This window comes from Aythya ferina, assembly GCF_964211825.1.
Source record: "Aythya ferina genome assembly, chromosome: 1".
NCBI classification, from domain to species: Eukaryota; Metazoa; Chordata; class Aves; order Anseriformes; family Anatidae; genus Aythya; species Aythya ferina.
In genome coordinates, this window is record NC_140296.1 from 154,880,916 (window position 1) to 154,900,864 (window position 19,949).

Consider the following 19,949-nt stretch of genomic DNA (forward strand, 5'->3'; position numbering starts at 1 on the left):
CTATGGCACTTCGTCTCTGCTGCTCCTTTTCAGTCACTCTCTTCCCCTGTGCTGTGGGGTCCCACCCATGGGATGCAGTCCTTGCTGAACTGATCCGGCGTGAGCTTCCCATAGGCAGCAGCTCTTCAAGAACTGCTCTAGATATGGGTCCGTACCACGGGGTCCATCAGTCACGAGCACACTGCTCCAACCTGGGTCCCCCACGGGCAGCAGCTCCTGCCAGGTCACCTCTTCCTGCGTGGTCTCCTCTCCACGGGCTACAGGTCTGGTCCAGAATCTGCTCTGGTGAGGGTCTTCCACAGGCTGCAGCCTCCATCAGTCAAGAACTAAACACGGAGACAAGGCTGAGTTAGATGACAAAGGAGGCATGTAGATGTGCTCTAGACTACTTGTTTTAACTAGGAGTATGAGAGGAAAATACACTTGAAATATACTGAAACGCAAACCTTTCATCGGTGGGGTTGACCTACTGTTTGCTAGTATTCTTTCTTGAATTACCTTTCAGCTGCTGCAAGCACTGACTTTAAATCACAAAAGTAAGTGTTGTTTGGAAGGCTTTTTTGGAAGGCTTTCTGAGACTGATGGTCATTGCACATCACCTTTTGTTTCTCCAATTCTTCATGGTTCCCATTGTTTGAAATGTGATGTTACTGTAGCATAGAATAAACAGATATTGCATCCAGATCATAGGAGATGTTTGTTAATGTTATATTGAGTTTTTCACACAAACATGTTCTGAGTCACTAAACAATTACCTCTCTTTTTTCCTTTCTCACTGAATCAATAGATCTGAAAATATCTGCACCCAAACCAGATTTTAATATTTCTTTTTAAAGGAAAACAGTAACTTCTTGTATGATCTTAAATGAACCTTTGTTGGTAATTTGAAATGCCTTCTGAGCTGATGAGTAGGTTCTGCATTTCACATGGAGTTTTAATTGACTATTTCTCTACGCTTAAACATTACTCAAAGAATTACAATTTGTAATATATTTTCTTTGTTATGAACATAGTTTCAAGATAACTTTGCTGCTTGTTCTTTCCTATACCTTAAAGATACAAATAAACAAAACACCTAAATTTTTGGCTTGGCAAATAAGAAAGCAAACAAACAAACAAAAAACCAACACAAGATTCTGATGGTTTTCCACTGCAGAAACTGACTTCTTTCATCCTATGGGCTTCCAGTGGATGGATTTCTATTACATCTGGATAGGTTGTTCTATCAAAACTGGAGTCAACTTGCTGATTATTCCATATACAGAAATTGATTGTTGATGACTTCCTCCTACTGGATTAGTAAAGTCGATTAATCATTGCCAGAGTCTTAATTTGGCAATAAATTACATTTTTATTCATGAAATCCATTTCCATTTGCGTTAGTCAGTTAAAAAGTATATGCCTATTTACATTCTTACAGTATTTATTTTTCTTCCACTAAATAGTAATCAGGCTCTTAGGTTTCAATATTCCTTTATTGCCGTCTTATTAGTGTAAGAAACATGTGAAATGTGCTGCACAAATTTTTGGTAGTAGGATTGCAGTGTGTGCTCTAGGCATTATTTGGTACTTGGCCTTCTCTTCCCTAAGCAAGCTCATACGCAGTGTAAAGCAATGATCTTGGAGGTCTTTTCCAAACTGTATGATTCTTTGGTTCCTTTAGAAGAAAAAAATGCACATGCACCATCTGTCCAAGTGATCAGGCCTTCAGCAATTTGCCAACACTTTGTACAGGGTGAATATTTCAGAAGCATTGCCAGATCAGATTTCCTGCGTGTCGTATAGGAGATACAAAGGACACTGTGGGTCTCAGCTCTGAGTGCTCATCTTCAGGTGTACTCACGACTCAAGAGGACACTCTGGCTACATAGCAGGTGCAGACTTTGCCTTCCCAGTGGGACTTGGGCAAACCTGCCTTCCTCCTAGGGGCTCTGCTGGGCTACTCATGAAGTTGCTCAAGTGTAGGTGCTAAACCATGCCTGAGCCCTGATGCTCTTCTCTGAGACTCTCAGGCTTCCCTGCAGCCCATGCAGCAGAGGTGAATTTTCCCTTAGGTCCCTTTCACCTTACATGAATCGCTATTCAAAAAATGGTTGCAAAGGCAAAGCCAAGTCTTGTCATGTCATATGTGTTGTTTGGGTTTTGTGGCATGTTGATGAGTTTGTAAAAAATCTCAGGCATGTTTTCTATCTCATTATGTATGCTGTTAGCTTTTTGCAGCGCCTTACTTGGACTGTTTACTTTACCTTTTTTTCCTTCACTTCTTTTTTATATTTTGTGTGTCATCAAGAAACTATAACATTATCATGCCAAGTTCAGAGTCAGTATTGCTGTTAACGTTTTCACTTGGGGAGTCTGAAATGTGGCCGTTATCTGGTGTAAATTGCTGACATCAATGCCACCATTTTTACCAACGAGAAAGCCTGAACTATTATTATTTTTATAGTGAATAGAAATTACATTGTTTGATGTTGTACTAAAACACTCAACACAAAATATCTGTCTTTTTCTGTGATTAATTTTTATTTTTCCATACAATATGTATGCATATATCTAGAGGTAGAAGTATGTTTATGGACAAGATGAGAAGGGCAGCAGAGAGAATATAACAACAGAAAAAATAGATTTTACAATCTACTGGAGAAGTTAGAAATAATTGACTCTCCCAGATAATTTTTCATTAGTCTTTGCTTTTTTTTTTTTTTTTTTTTAATTTTGTAGGAGTATTTATATACGATAGTTTTAAGAAATGTACTATAGGAAGAGAGAACGTCTTAAGGACAGAGATCACCCATCAAATGATGGATCAAGAGCGCAACATATAATGTGTATGATTGAGTGGTTTTGTTTAGTATTGTTTTTTTAAAAAATGGCATGGATTCACATGTGCTTGTAATCACTGGGCAAAAATATATGTTTGTAAAAGATGGATTTTAGAAATGTGTGAAATGTGAAAAAGATGCTAATGTGACAGGGGGAACAAAGTGTGAGGGTCATCTTAATGTTTTCACTGAAGTGAAGCAAATCTTAAGACAAAGTAGGATTGCAGGAAGCCCTGGTACTTAATGCAGAAATTATTGGAGTATGGATAGGTTAATGGAGACAATACTTTATCTTTCCCACAAGTTATACATTAACTCTACTTTTAATGACAGGAAAAAGCCACAGAGACAACCTCCATGACAGTTTTTTCCAGCACATCCCTATATTTAGCAGAGGAAAGCATCTCCTGATGAGTAACCTGAATTTTCCTTTCTTGAACTGAAGCTTATTATTATTATCCTTTGGACATGGATATAGAAAACAGATTATTCCTTTCCTGTTTGCAGTATTCGTTTCTGTACTAGCAGGCAGCTGTCATGACTAAACAGCTTATGTTCTTTATTCTTCCCTCATGGGGCATGTTTTTCTAGATCACGAACCCATCTTATTCTCCTCATCTGACTTCTCTCTATTTCCTCCATTTATTTCTAATAGCTCTGTGCTGGATCCAGACGGTTTTAGGAATTACTAGTATTGGGAAGACTGGAAGGATTACTGCACATGTCTAGAAGGGTAGGCTTTCATTTGCAGTCCCAGTATAGCATTTGCCTTTTTAGCAGTGGCTTAAAAGAGTTGCTTGTGATCTAATGCAATCCCAGATGCTTGTCAGAAAAGCCCATCACTTGTTCCACAACTAACATTTGTGCAGTTTTTTGCAGTCAGAGTTGCTCCTGCCTTTTGTACAGGGTTCTTTTAGTGAACATTTCTCTGTTTTTCTCAGAATTTCGGTTCTGCCTTCCAACAACATACTTGTAAAGTGCATTTTGGCTAGTGCATGAAGTGCAGCACCCTCCATTCACTGCAAAACCTCTTTAACAGTGTGTGTTAAACAAAGCTATGTCTATTGGATCACGTATCTACCTGTGTGCTGGTAACAACAGGGTTGGGCAGTGTTCCTCAGAAGTTTGGCAGTTCGAGTAATGTCTCAGTCCCAGTGGGCTTCCAGCCTCCTGTGTTTAAGTTCTTGCTGCCACAGATGGATGGATTAACCCCAGGCAGATATCATTAGCTTCCCGATTGTCACACTGCATTTGACTGTGCAGATGGATCCTTGGAGAGAGCCTTCTCTTCTGCACTGATCATGCTCACAGATTTATCAAGCTAATCTAGTCCCTTCTGCTCTTGTATTACCTCTGGTCGTTCATGCCGTTGTTGCTGTTAACACAATTTATTGTTTCCCTGGTTGTCCTTAGAACTATTTGTTCAGCTGAGAGGAGAGGCTGAAAGTTTTTTTTTCTTTGTTTGTTTGTTTTTTTAATTTAAAGATTCGCATTAAAGATTATAGAGGAAGATGGTAAATTTTAAATACCACTATTTATAACTCAATTTTAATTTTAGTATTCTGAGTAAACACCAATAATCACTGCTTGAATTGTGCTGCTTGCTAATTGCAAGAAAAATATACACGAGAAATCTTTGGCTTTTTTATATCTGCCCTAACTTCCTCATTGTGGAAGAGCTGTGGGTTCATAACACCAAGTAAATGTCATTGAATTGGCAACAGTGTTGGATGAGCTACAGACGGAGCTCCAGCTTGGACGAAGACCAGAGATGGGGACGAGCTGTTGCTGTATGACTGGTATAAATGAGCTGACCCCATTTAGTGGCTCACAGGACGGGAACAAACAGGGCAGGTGAAGAGTGAGCTGGGAAGCTAATTCCAGCTCAGTATGAAGCCCCAGAGCAGGCTGTGGTAAAGAGCTTTGTCACTGCCCCGGCTGGTTTTGGAGCTTAACATGAACTCAGGGTCGGCAGAGCTGTGATCCAGGAGCCTCTGCCTGCCTCAGAAACAAGATACTGTCAGTCCCATCTAGTGCCTTGGCAGCCTCCCACTTCTTCGGGAAGCCCCAGCTCCTAAGCCAACATATTTTCAAGGAGCTCTAAGCTGGAAAAGAAACTCTCATGTGAGTAATGCCTGGTGACTTACCCACGTTCTTTTCTGCATTTCCCGACTTCTAAAAATAACAACCTGTGTGTACTTAGCCCTGGTGATTTTGATATCTGGCCCGTCTGACCACATGCCATAGTTAATGCTGCTTTGTGAGATGGACAAGGTGAGGTTAAAAGAACAGTGTCTTTAGAAAATGCTTTGGATACTGCTTAGGTGATGACGGAGCTTTGGCAGGGCTGCCCAATCAAGCAATCTGCTGCAGTGCCATATTTAAGAGCAGTATAATGGAGTGTGGAATTAGGATTTAATGTAAGGGAAACGTACAATGTGGGTGGGTCATGCAGATGGCTTTTGGTAGGGAGATTAAAAAGTTTTCTGCAGTCACAAACACTAAAATCACAGTGGTGGTGCTTGACTGTTAGCAGGCAGGAGAGATGTTAAATGGGATCTAAATCAGTGCTCATTTTTTCCCTAGAAGAAAATGGCTACTTATGAAGGTTATAGGATTTATGGGGGTGTCAAAACATGTGGCAGATGGGCTGGATTAGGACTCGTGAGTACAGTAATCCAAAGCTTTGCTGCCAAGCATTACTGAGGATCTCTTCCTGCTGCTGGGCCACACTAGAAGTCCGCAGTCAGAGGAGTGTGGACTGTCAGGAGATGCAGGGAACGGGTTGCTGGTGTAAGTGCTGATGGGAGCAGAGATCTTTTTGAAAGGACTTCACAGAATCACAGAATCACAGAATTTCTAGGTTGGAAGAGACCTCAAGATCATCGAGTCCAACCTCTGACCTAACGCTAGCAGTTCCCACTAAACCATATCCCTAAGCTCTACATCTAAACGTCTTTTGAAGACTTCCAGGGATGGTGACTCCACCACTTCCCTGGGCAGCCTGTTCCAATGCCTCACAACCTTTGTGCAGACAAAGGCCTAGTAAGGAACTGATTGTATTATTTAACAAATTGCCATAAGCAGATGTGTTGTTTTTTTTTTTTGTTTGTTTGTTTGTTTTTCCCACTTCTGGTTTTCTATACTAACCCTGTAGCTAAAATGTGAGCTAAGCCCAATTATCCCTGACTATACTAGGGCAGTCAGGTGAAAGCTGTGCAAAAGGCATGAGGTTACATGTTGAGAGAGACAAAATGAGTCTGTTATTCTCCTTCTGAGCCAACTTTATCTGTGTGATTTAAAAAAAAAAAAAAAAAAAAAAAAAAAGCATCATACCTTAAGTTTTTATGACAGAAGTTTAACTGTTTGGTGTTAGGGAGGATTTTAGTTGTGGTTTTAGACTAAATCCAGAGGATCTTCTCTGAAACTAAAAAATTTACACTGGTAGCTCGGTGTTGCACAAGTTACTGGTAGCTGTAGTTAATGTGTAGTTAGTTTTAAAATGATGTAAAGCTTCTGACTTTTGAGAAGACCCATGGATCAAAAAGCCTCAGTGGAGGGATGCAAACCACTCGTCTCTAAGGCAACAAGAGGATACCTGCACTCCACTCCTCTAGTCTGTTAATTAAGCTCAGGAATCTGCCAGAGCTCCTTCTCTAGTTATCTGGTGTTCTGCAGCATGATAAATAGACATGTTGCTGTGAAAAATCACCTACCTGGATACCTCTGAGCTCCACAAGTGCATGCTTACCTATTTTATTTGACACTGGTGTAAAGTCTTAATGAAAAGAAAAGTGTTCTTAAAGCATGAAACACAATACTGCGTATAGAGATATGCTGTTCTTTATACATCCAAAAAGTCGGAGGGTCCAGACCTTACAGATCTTAAATTTAAGCTTAAAAGGAAGGCTGTAAATAATTACTGTAGCAGTGAGGATGGATTAGCTTTGAGGTACAGATTGTTTGTGTTCTAGGGCTAGGAGCAAGAGGCAAACTTTTCATTGTTACTGTTTTATGATGTATGAAGATCTGAAAGTTTTTAGCAGGTTTCTCTGTTAACCACGAGGAATGGCATATCTGCTGCAGCATGGCTTTGTCTAAGAACTTTGTAATTTGAACTTTCTTAGCATTTAGTTGAAAAGTGCAATTGTTAGAACTTTAGGGAACGGAGATTTCCTTCTCATTGTTAAGTATTAACAAAATAACAAAGCAATCTAAGTAAGCAATCCCCAAAAGTGCAAAAGTCTGTTAATCAAGTTTCACTTGCATAGTATTTGGGATGTCTTAATTTTTCTGGTGCTAAGTAGTTTTCCAGCAAAGACCTGCTCTTCTGAATTAAACGAACAAACAAATGAACCAGAACCCCAATCTTCTACTTCCCAGCTTTTTTTTTTTTTTTTTTTTCGTCCCCACATTATCCCCTTTGCACACACACAAAATTTGTGAACATGGATAACTTTCTTATTCCAAGTACAAATTTAATTGGGAGTTTTGGTGATAACTGGTTTACCCAGCTTTATAACATTAGAAGCATTTGAACAGTTCTGGCAGCCAGGGGTAGAACAGTGTCTGAGATGGGTTACAAAATATTATCCAGCTTACATATAGAAGCAGGTTGTTTCAGTAGGCTTTCCAGGGAATATATTAATCATAAAGTGTAGATCTGGATTTCAGTTGGTTTATTACCCCAAATAATACTGATTTTCCAGTATATAGAAATATACAAAAATAATAATACAATATGGCAAATGAAATATGTGGACTCAGACTTTGCTTTATGTATAAAAAGTGCAGCATTTTTATATGGGTTTCAGGCAATTATACGTAAGTCATTCTCATTACGAGTTTGTTTGTTCTCTTGTTCTCTACAAAGGCCTCCTTTGCATTCTTCGATATCTCCTCAAAATTGAATGAGTTAATCTAACTGACACTTAATACTTTAAAATTCACAAGGAGAATCTCTACAGAAATATGAAAAGGAATATTTTTTTTTCTTGAACTAAGCAAATAAGTTATGAGGACTAGACTACATCCAGTAACATCAGGTTACTGGAACATTGGTTACATGACAATAGAAAACTATTAACAATTGACCCGAAGTAGAGGAGCAAAATCATGTATATTTCATGATATCAAGAGGAGAGTCCTCCCACAAAAGAGAAAAATGAACTGCTTGAAAGAAATAAGATAAAACATTCCAGTCTGAGGTCCTGCTTCTGAATAAGTAAAGAAACAGTGAATAACTATCCAAGGAATGCATAGTGTGAGATGGAAAAAAAACAAACAGACCTAATAAAATGAAAAATGATCGACAGATAATTTTTTGTAATAATGGGGGGAAATAATATGAAAGTGCTTACACTGTGTCTGGAGCTATTTAGCAAATAGTTTTTATATTCTTAAAGAAGGCATCTAAGAAATGGAAATACAAAAATTACACGTTATTTTAGCTTTCACAGATACTTCTGCAAAAAGAGAGTAATCCAAAACAGCTTTCATGTAGAGTGCCCATGTAATTGAGAGCAGAATTTAAGCTCATCAATCCTAGCAATAGGTGAGAAAGCCTTGCTTCTTGATTCAGGCAGAAGTGGTATGTTTCTGCAAGTGTATGAATAAGTAAGTGTTTTCTAATGGGGAAGGGGAGAGCCTGACAAGCAGCTCCAGCTGGCAAATATTGAGTTATTCCATAAATAAGTGGCAGTTCTTAGAGCTGCTTGTATGATGACATGAGTAGGCGGAGACATCTGAATGCTTCACATATTGTTATTTAGATGGGTATAAAGATGTGAAAGGTTTTAAAGCAGTGGTTTAATATGGTGTGCTTCAAGAAAAAAAAAAAAAAAAAAAAAACATTTGGCTGTGAGATGCAAAATGAAATGGAGCTTTATGTAACAGGCACATCTGAAGACTCCAGATGATCATTGTAATTAATTAGAAAGAAAGACCTAAACATGGAATCTGTGTCTGTTTTTGTGTCTTGCCTTCTTGGAAAGTGTATTTGTTAGACGTAATACATAAGATAGTACTTTAGGAAAGATGTTCATTAGGGAGAATTAAACTGAAAAAGTCTTTAAATTTCAAATTGAGTTGAGGCAAACCGTTGTTTTAGCCATAACCAGAAACAAAGAAAGGATTTGGGAGGTTATGTGGAAACCATTGTAAGGTTCCGTAAATTACTCTAAAATAAAGAATTTTCAGAGCATTATTCAGTTACTTTGGGGAAATCTTAAGCAAGGACTGACAGCCCTAAGATCTCAAGGCTTGATTCTGGTACAGCCTTGATACAGTTCAAATGGAAGAGCTTGTTCTTTTAGTTTATGGTCAACATCAACATTTTTTGAGCCAAACATCAGACTTACAATACCTGAGTTTTATTACAAGGAAAAAAAATCAAACAACGAAAACCACCAACAGTTGTATGAGATATTTATTGTTTTTTTGTTTGTTTATGATTTAAAAAGAATTATGATTTAAATACCTGGTATAGCTGGTGTCAATTTATACTCATGATTCTTTATTTTCTTTATTTCAGAGGAAGAATTTAAGCCTCTTCTTCAGCATTGGATTATTGACCTCCTGGGGGACTGCACTGCTGGGTGTCCGCTTATACTGGATGGGTAACAAGCCCCCAAGTTTCTCAAATTCTGACAATCCAGCAGCTGACTCGGACAGTTTTCTCACGCGAACACTCACATTCCTTTACCTGCCGACCAAGAATCTCTGGCTGTTGCTTTGCCCAGACACCCTCAGCTTTGACTGGTCCATGGATGCCGTGCCTCTTCTGAAAGCAGTCAGCGACTGGAGGAATCTACACACTGTGGCCTTCTATGCTGGACTCCTCCTCCTCGCCTACTTTAGCTTGAAGGGCTCTGGCAATGAGAGAGAATGCAATGGGAGAAGTTTAATGAATGGCAAACAGAATGCTAATGGGCATAGCTGTCACTCAGAGGTGGAATATAAGACACTGGAGGGGAAGTCGAGCTTCGCATCAAAGGAAGAGAATGGCATAAAAAGGCATGAAATTCAGAAACTGCAGCTTCCTTCAACTGAGAACATTGTCATTCTGTCTCTGTCTTTGTTAATAGTGCCCTTTGTTCCTGCCACAAACCTATTTTTCTATGTTGGCTTTGTAATAGCAGAGCGTGTGCTGTATGTTCCTAGTATGGGCTTCTGCCTGCTGGTTACAGTAGGTGTCAGGGCCCTTTATGTCAAAGCCCAAAAGCGCTTTCTGAAGAACTTGGTCTTTTGTTCCACTGCTGCATTAATTGTTTTCTATGGACTCAAGACTGTTGTCAGGAATGGGGACTGGCAGAATGAGGAGATGCTGTATAGGTCAGGGATAAAAGTAAACCCTGCTAAAGGTAATTTTTGCTATTTATGGTGAATGTTTCATTTCTTCCTGTCTGTCTTTGCCTTTGAATTGTCTGATTTCGTTAACTGTTTCTGAAGAAGATGCTTCAGGAAATGTCTGTCTAAAGCAGTATATGCTTCAGTAAAAATGAGAAAAAGGATGAAAGTGTTTTGATTAGGTGCCACAGGTTTGGCATTAACACGCAGAAAGTGAGACCCAAAGGTAAGAGGACAATTACTTTTTCATTGATCTTAGTTCTTTATTTTGGCATTAAAGATGGAATATGATTATTACAGGCTCCACCCTGGTAATTTTCCATTTGGAGCTTGGTATCCATCGCCCTAATGGAGTTTTTTTCAAATGTTCACTGAATGTTCTGTTTGCTATGAACAGAAGATATAAAAAGTAGGCAGGGACAACATTAAGGAGTCGCTATTTTTTTTTTTTTTAATTTTGTCTGACGCAAATAACGTCAATGCTACATAATAAAAATGAGGAAATGAGGTCATACTATTCAGCCTAGGAAATGACTGTGGTTCCTCCCGCATTCAAGCCCTGTAAAGAATTATTGTCAAGTACATGTGCCTTCATGTTAATATATAAATGTCAGCCATTGGTAACATTGCCCAGCTACTTCTTTCCAAGGTTGTATCTGTGCTCTAATGAAATGTGACTGCAGCTAGTGTAAACACATCCAAACTGGCAGTAAACTGGTTAGTGTAGGGATTGGTAGCAATGTTTGGCTGCGGCTCTGTGGTTTCAGCATATACAGCAGATCCAGCTGGGATCCTGAGCTGCCTTGGCTGTACTGCTCTTGGCACATGAGCAAGTTTACGTGAGAACAGTCAAAATACCACCTGTGAGTGCCATGTAGGCATTGACTAAGCCTTCGTTATTCACAATTCATCAGAAGTGAGAAGGGATCACTGATTGCTTTGCCTGTCTATGAAAGAAAAATTTGACAGTGCTTGAGCATATCATGCGGGTTTTTCCAGTTCTCTGCTCAAAAGCCCATTATATGATTGCGAAGTCATCTGCTGACAGAGCTGTGCACTTTGGTTAGACACTTATATCATGGCATAGTCTAACAGCTGTGATGATAAGAGGCAAATGCAGATGTTACTGTGAGCTGATAGGGAGCATAAAAGTGGATTTGGCAGATGAGATGCCTTGCAAAGCAGCATTAGAGTAGCTTGTCAATCATCAGTCTGACTTTGTAACTCTTCTTTTTGTGCTTTATTGCCCTAGGTAAAAATCTAGTTAAAATTATTAAATTTGTTGCTGCAGTAAGTGACTTTTTATTAAGTGTGAACAAGCATGTCCAATTTTTGTTACTTTTTTTTTATTTCTAAAACTTAGTCGAGTGCATGAGGGCAAGACATGAGAAGGAACTGAACAGCAAGACAGCATGCCACACTGATATGATGCAGTGAGTGAGACTTACCAATTTAGTGACAATGTAAAGCTTGCATTAAAAAGTTGGCATTCCTTGGAAAGAAAAGAGTGTGTATTAAAAGATTAGAGTTAGCATATGTTCCTTTTTTTATTCTCGTTGGGGATGCCCAGATATCCCAGACTGCATTAGTAGTTGTCTGCTTGCTTTGAGCCAATTTTTTGTGATAAAAAATAAATTCTAGTTTTTTTTTTAGGATTGGCTGCAGTGTTGTCTGGAAATCAGACCGTTGTATAGTGCACTCCCAGGAGACAAGGCGAGCTATTTTCGTCATACACATCTTAGTATGTGCAGACTAATGTATATATGATTGTCTGGTTTCCTGCCATATAAGCTGACATTAATGTAATATATGCAAAAGCAAAGACAGCATGTCAGTATGGTGATACAGACATGACTAAGCTGACTGTAAATCCCCTTAAAATATCCTGTTAAACTTCTGTTGAATATTTACTAGCCCACACACATTGTAACAAAGCTGGGTATCAGAAACTCCCAGCTAAAGCAACCTGTCACCCAACTCTATTCATTACTGTGAATACTTCCTAGATTATCCCTGGCTGTGACTATGCTAATTGTATTTTCTATTTCTCATACAATCAGGCAAGCCTGACTGGACTAGACTGGCTGCCAATCTAGCCAAAGCATTAAGAGATCAACAATTCACACTACACTTCAGTAACTAAATAAGGTTGACATAGAAAAAACAATTTATTTTTGTTTGCCTCCTTTTTTTTTATTTTTTTGAATGTTAGTGATAAATAGGCTATTCATACAGAAAGACAGTGGACTGTTCAGTCAAGTGGTATGGTGGAGAAGTGTTTTCCTTACTTTTAGGTTACTAAGAAGAGGTTGCCACTCCTCATTTCTCTGTTTTCCTCATCTCGCAGCCATTTTTCCTCATGAGTATTTTCTCATTTCTGATCATTTTGAGCTGCGAGGTCCTTCTCCCTGCAGGCTCCGCTGCTCCTCCCTTCTCTCAGGAGCTTCTGGACAAAAGCTTCTTCTATCACAGGCGAAAGTGAAGAGAGGGACCCCTTCAAGAACTCCTCTCTAGGAACTGATAAAGAAGTAGGACTCTGGGAAGATCAGTTTTGTTGAAGCAGGGAGCAGAATGTTTCATTCCAGATCCATCTGTGCTCTGGCCTGACTGGATGCCGCCATGCGATGGCCTTGAGCTGATGTGCCAGGCTAATATGTGCCAGGCTAATACATGCCAAGCTAACAAGGTTGCACAAGGGGCAAGCTGCTAGCACAGGTGCATCCGTGTGCTGGTGCCAGCAGGCAGCTTTGGAAAGGGAGTTATCTCGTGTGGTGCTGGTTTATAATCAAGTCTTCTGTGTTGCAGTGTGTGTAAGAATCTAATCTCCTCTGCTGCTGTGGGACTGTCAGACAAAGTTGCTTAGTGGCTTCTTAACCTCGGTGAAGAAATTTGCGTTAAGTGCTTTGCCAGCGCTGTTGTTTTGCCAGCTGCTGGGACCCTGCAGGCCATGCAGGCAGGGAGCAGTGTTCTGCCCCAGGTGAGACCTCCGGCCAATGCAGGCAGCTGCGGCCTTTCTCCAGGCTACATTTTTCCGGGCTGCTTTTGTCAATCACTGGCAGTGTGGAAAAATGCTCAAAAGCAGGGTGTATTGCTCATTTCATCTGTCAAAGAAAAAAAAAAAAAAGCACAACAGCCCAACCTCTAAACCAAATAAGCAAAAATACTCCATGTCAGCTGGGCAGGCCCTGGTGAGGCTGCCCGAAGGCCCTGCACATCCCCAGGCTGGTGCTCAGCTCCCAGCACCTGAGGGAGTTGGGAGGGGGACTGGGGATTCCACGGCTGCATCTCTTACCAGACTTGTTCATCTACTGCTCTGGTGGTTATGGCTAGTATTTCAAATATCTTTAAAGTGATCTGAGCCTTGCCTCCTTATGATTTCTTAGCACTTGGGGGAAAAATAGACAGGGTTGATTAATGCAGTTTATAGATCCTGAAGTGGTTGTATGCATGTTTTGACACAAGGGAGGGAAAGGCGCAAGTGTTTCTCTCTGCTACCTTCAGCTTAATGAGCAGCCAAACTGATGTAAAGCAGTTAATGTTATTTGAGTGTTCTTTTATAATGAAGGAAGCCTCCCAAAATGTAAAAACAAACCACAAAGTTAAAAATGGGTGGTAGCTGTCACATCTTTTCCAATTAGACTGTGAGTCATTCTATGCTGATAGTTACCTTGTGTTTAATATGAAATTATAATGGCATTGCATCTTGTTAGCTAAAGTTTTCTCTTTAGCACCAAGAGTAGGCTTCAAAAAGCATTGTCTTTTACTTCGAGGCCATGTTGTACCTTGGAGTCCCTATCATAATGATCTTTGATGTTCAGATATGTTTGTTGTACTGTTAAAGGCACTGAGTAAAGAAATAGAAAATAACAGAGAGGCTTAGGCTGTTAGAATGCTGCAGAGATATCCATTGCTTAATCATATTTACTGATGAAATTTTAGTCACTTTTAGTCTTCTGTTTTTTACCATGAAATTTGTAAGTGAACTTTGAAGATCTTTCCTGAAGCTACTTAACCTGCTATACCAAATGGTGTAGTGTTCCTCAGTGGATGCTTAATTTCAACAATGTATTCAAGTCTTACTAAATTCATATATGTGACTACTGTTTTTGCAATGCGATATGTAACAGGAAAGAGATTCTCCCAGAAGCAGTATTATTGCATTATCGTGGTGCACACACCTGGTCTGATAAGCCCTGGATTTGTGTCATTGACTGAAGTTGGCATTACCACTTTTGCGTTCAGAACTAGCTTTGCATGTTGCTCAGATGTTTGTCCTTGTTCCATTGCATATTGGTATTAATGAAACATCTTGGGCAGGTTAGTGGGACTTGAATATGTGCTATAGTCCTTTCCTGAATCAGTTTTTCTGTTATGATAAAAACTGGGCCTCCTGATTATAGTCATTTTTATTCTGCAGAAAACAAACAAACAAAAAATAATATCTTTAATATCTGTTGCATGAAAACAAAGTTGAAGTGAGTGGGTTAAGTTTTGTTAAAATTAACTCCAATGATGGAGTCAAATTGTATAGATTTTCTTGATATGTGATTAACATGAAGACTTAAAACCAAAAAATCCTTCCTGGCAAAATCATTCAGGACACTTTTGCTTTTAAACATCTATCATCATGTTGTTCTCAGCAGGCAGTAGTTAAGACCAAGACATGGTGTTGACATAGAAGAGTATATATGTTGTTCCATACAAATATAGAGCCTATTACTTTCTATCTTTCCATTCTTTCCTCTACTTCAGTTCTTCTCAGTATGAATTTTTCAATTGTGCTTAATGTTTTCAGAAGATATTCTAATCATGAAATACTCTTCTTGACCACAGTGCTTCTTACCTATCCTACTTTCCTCTTTCTGCCTCATCCCACTATATTTGCACGTGTAGAAGATTTGTAGAACTTGCTTTGCTTTTTATTTTATTTATTGCATTCAACCTTGGTCAGTTTTAGTTGGAACTAAAACTTGGAACTTCATGGGTGATTACCTTTTTGTTTGTTTCATTTCTTATCATTAATTTAGCATAGGATTGGTAAGGACTGCCTCTGTACATGCATGTGACTGTCAACATGAGTCTGAATTCAGCCATTGTCAAACTTCTCAGTTGAAAAAAAAAATACAGAGTAGCTATATACTCATTTGAGTAGTCATAAGAGGTACTAATTGTATTTTTATACCATGTATAGTTTACATTCCATTTTGTGTTATTAGTTTGGAGTTTAGTTTGCTGTAATGCCATCGTCTAAATACATTTCAGGAATTTTTAAATTTTTAAAGATAAGTTTAGCTCATGTCATCTCATCTATGCATCAGTATGCTTGTCTTTTCATCTGAATGGCAAAAAATACTTTGTATTTAATATGTTTCAAAATAACAAATTTCAATTTTTTTTATCCACGTTGAATCATTTGAAGGGTTAAGTTCCTCTTTAGTTTGGTGTTACTAATGCAGCAATCAAACATATTTAATTTAGAATTTTTTTTTAAGTGCAAATATAGCAAAAACAAAACAACAACTCATGAGTTAATTTTGTCCCCAGTTTAAATTTTTTTGAAAAAGTACCCAAATTTTGCTCACCCAAGAGTTGTTCCTGTGATATAAAATAAATAAATAAAAATCCGTGCCTGTAAGCATAGAGCTTGTGTGCTCTGGTTCTGTGCACTTGGCTGGAAGGAAATACTAGAAGCTGTTTCCATCTGATTTGACAGCTTGCTGCTGTTATCCTTATCTGCTCTTAAAAAATAATTCTTTGCTAACAGAGTAGCTGTCAGTAAGCAGTCCCATCTTCCTCCTTCAACAGACAATGAAAATAGCAACTAATAGTGCAATGAGGAAAGTAGTTATAACATCTTGTAATAAACTGGGTGAAGAAGGAATATTTCCTTCAAGTAAAAAGGGTGCATTAAACCCATATTTTCCATGATTATAACTATCTTTATATCTTTAATATCATGATTATTAATATATTTATAGGAGATGAAAGGAGAAGAAATGTTTTAAGGTATGGCCTTCTTTGAATGTGTTTATTAAGAGCACCTTCACCAAAATGCTCTGGTATTTAATCTTTTGACAAAGTTTTGCATGTTTATTTTCCCTGACTTCTATTATTATTTTCAGCCTTTCTCAGAAACTCAACTTTGGCTATTTATTTATTTATTTTAAAGAAGAAATTACTGTAAAAGAAGTATAACTTTTGTCATGTGTTTCCAGCCATCAGTAATAACCCATGTACTGGCTCCTGTACTACATGGAAACACACACAATAATTAAATTATCTTACATAAGTAAAAAAAAAAAAAAAATCAAAGGCAATAGTAATACATTTTAAAATATCATTAGCAATATATAAATTTCTATGTCTATACAGTTCTGCTGTTGTTGTATATAAATTAAATAGGATATACTGTGGCCAATTTGGTGGGTTTTTTGTTTGTTTGTTTGTTTGTTTGTTTTTGTTTTTTTGCTTGTTTGTTTGTTTTTCCCTGACAAAATGTCAGAATTTCATGGATAAATGTTGTACAGGATGTTTCAGACTTCTCAAAATAAATAGAAAATACTTTTTCTGTCTGCCAGTCTTAACAGCTTTAAAAGAGAAAGCTTAGTAAGTGAATTGCATGGAATTGTTTGTAAGTTAAATAAAAATAGTAGACTGAATATAGTGCAGGGCTCTGTAAATGGGTGGTACTGCTGCCCTGGACAATGAGAAAGTGTAGAAGGAATGGCCATTAGTAAGTTGTTTGGGAAACAGCCATAGTTATCTGGAGCATTTGAGTATCCCGCAGGCAACCCAGCCTCAGCAAAACAGTCTGGTTATGCTAAATATGTTGGAGAGCTGAAGGAAAGTGGTTTAAACTTCAGTTCAAAGCCTGAATTTATTCTCCAGTGACAGTATTCTGTCTTTCAGTTCTTCAGCAGTGCTGTAATTTCCTTTGAAACCCAAGTCACTGTGGGATATCTGCTTCTCCTTCAGCAGGATACCAGAAAGCTCAATATTCTTCCTTTGTGTCTGTAGAGGACTGGAAACAAGCATAGTATATATATGTGTTGGTTTTTTTTTTTGTTTGTTTCCTTTAGCATAGTCCAACAACACCTCTGATCTGTGAATCCTAAATAGCAGGGGGATAAGAAGAGAATCTGTTATTAATGACTAGCTAGACTTTTTTTTTTTTTTTTTTTTTTTTTTTTTTCCCTTTGCATATACTAAGAATTTAAAGAAATAAACAATTCTGAGACATGGACTCTTGTTACCCTGTTTTGAGACATGGACTCATCAGGCTGTTACTTCTTCCCCCGCCTTTCCAGAGGTGCTCTGCAAAATCATTCAACAAACTCATCTCTGCTGAACTGCAATGCAAATAAACCCACCCCTGGTCAAGGAGGGATTAGCTTTGGCAAGATGTTTTTGTGTGTGGTGTTTTTTTTTTGTTTGTTTGTTTGTTTGACTGTTTGGTTTTGTTGGTATAATATTATGTGTATTGGATTAAGTTCAGTCTTTTTTTTTGGCCAAAAACTAATACATTTTTTTCCAGTATGGTTAAGGGCTGGGACTTCCATATTCATGTGCTATGGACCTACCTTGATTATTCTGGACGGAAAGAATTAGAGGAAAGTGAGATTATCCAGATTGTTTCTCAAGCTGAGCATGTTTGTTTAAATGCATTAGATACTCACCCAGTTGTTCCATTATTTTACCTTCTTTTCAAAATACGTCAGCTGTGGAAAATTTTTCTGTACATACTGATTCTCAGCATGGGTTACTTATCTTCATTTTCCTACTCATGGTGGATTTCATACCAGTTCACACTGAGGTCCTATTACATAAGTCTAGTAGAGAAACCAACCTTTAATGTCAATGTAACAGTAATTTACATGCATTCTGACGTCTCTTTATGCCTTTCCTGGCAGTGTAAAATCAATTTTTTTTCCCCACTCCCTTTCCTTTATAACCAAGTGTTTTATTCAACACTTGGACTTGGAGTGTCATTTCTGCCAGCTCTGCATTCATGCAAAAATTAGCTGATGGCTGATGCACTTACAGGATGTGCAGAAGGCTCAAATTTAGTTTTGTTTGAAACTACAGAAAAGATCTCAAAATAGAGGAACTGAGTGCTCAGCATCCTTTCGTTGTTTTTGCTTGGGTGCTGTAGCACACTGAACTTTTCTGTCAGTTCTCAGCACACAGAAGATATATAGAATATGGGTTCATTAGGAATGCTAGTGAATCATTTTAGTCTCTTTCCTTAGTTTCATTACTGGCTAAAGATGAATTAGGTCACTTTATGATCCACCTTCTTCCATGCCATCCGTATTTCCATACCAGTATGGATGTTTATTGGATGGTGAAGTTTCACAGGTTCTGTCATGCCTTAGTATGTGATTTGAAAACAAGCAAACAAGACCCACTTTAGTGTTGTATAGAAGCCTGCTTCCTAGATACGAACTGTATTGCCTTTCCAAGTCTGACAAGTGTAATTTGACTACTCTTACAATTCTCTTGATCTGATAAATGCCAGCCCTCCTGTGGCTTCTCTGGCATGTTCCCAGGATATTGTCCTCCCTGTTACCCTTTCCTGGAAGTGAGCAGACACAACCCATCTACTTTTAGCCTTAAGAACCAGGGCTGTCATTTCAGTCAGCTAAGCATACTCTTCCATTTCTGTAGGCATCTGGCTTACAGCTCACCACTTGGGACATAAGTGATAATTTTGAAATGTATCATAGATGATTTTTTTTTTTAGAATCACGCCTGCTGTTTTAAAAGTTATATAATTTGACAAATATAGTACACTGTCAAGTTTTTGCCTAAGTCAGTTTAGTGCTTGGAAGTGTTCCTCAGGGCTGATCCTGACGTGTCTGGGGTGCCAGAGTTCTCCTCTTCCACTTTTATTTTCCTGGTCCTCTGGTCCCCTCTCACTAGAACAATTTGAGCACATCCCCCCCTACAAAGTACAATTCATTATATCATGAGAGCTCTGGGTCAGCCCTGGTTCACTGATTAGTTCCTGACCCTTGTGAAGCTTTGTGATATGGCTTATTTGCTGTGTTCACACACTTGCAGTGCACGTAGCTAACAAAGCTATGCAAACAAAAGTGTCATCGGGCTTTGCAGTGAATAAGAAAAGTGACTGGATTAGATATTAAGGGTAGCATAATTCATGTAATTCATGTTTTCTCACTTCTTTTTTTTTTTTTTTTTTTTTTTTTTTTTTTTCTCTAACTTGGGTCAACTGATTCATCATTGCCTTCCCAAGAATTGCTGTAGCATGAGGGACAGGATGGCATACAAGTGGACAAGGCTGAACTAAATGGGAAGGAGGGTGGTAGATGCGTGGCTGGGAAGCGTGTTTCTTCTTGAACTTGTCTGTTGAATAACACTCAGGGGAAGCTCTGCTGTCAAACATTTCTATAATGTTACCCTAAAAACATTTTACACTAGAACTAAAAACAGTAAGAAAGTGCATTTTATCCCTTGGCACCTCAAACAAAGGTACTGGTGACAATTTCTTCATAAAGCAGTCTATCATTTGTAGTGAGTAGGTGTGTCTAGGAGAAGTGGGAATTTCTGCATAGACCTCCCACTTTTATTTGATGCTTCCATTATTCTGGGTGCTCCCTGAAGACTCCATTAATGTGATATTTAACGTTCAGTCAGGTTGCAGAGCCCTCACACACTTGATATTAGGCTTGTTAAAGCTAATTGGATTACTGAAATCTGCAAGTATGTCCTAGAGAGAACGAGGGATCCATGCTCTAGACTAAACAGAGCAAATGGAGA

General features: G+C 38.5%; 1 protein-coding gene across 3 annotated transcripts in view; it reads left to right on the plus strand.

Moving 5' to 3' along the window:
• Positions 1–19,949, plus strand: part of TMTC2 (transmembrane O-mannosyltransferase targeting cadherins 2) — a 256,087-nt gene that overhangs the window by 140,018 nt on the left and 96,120 nt on the right. For all 3 annotated transcript variants that reach the window (XM_084505628.1, XM_084505627.1, XM_084505626.1), the window contains exon 3: positions 9,355–10,183. In XM_084505628.1, coding sequence (XP_084361754.1) covers positions 9,355–10,183 — 829 coding nt within the window. The remainder of the gene's footprint in view (positions 1–9,354; positions 10,184–19,949) is intronic.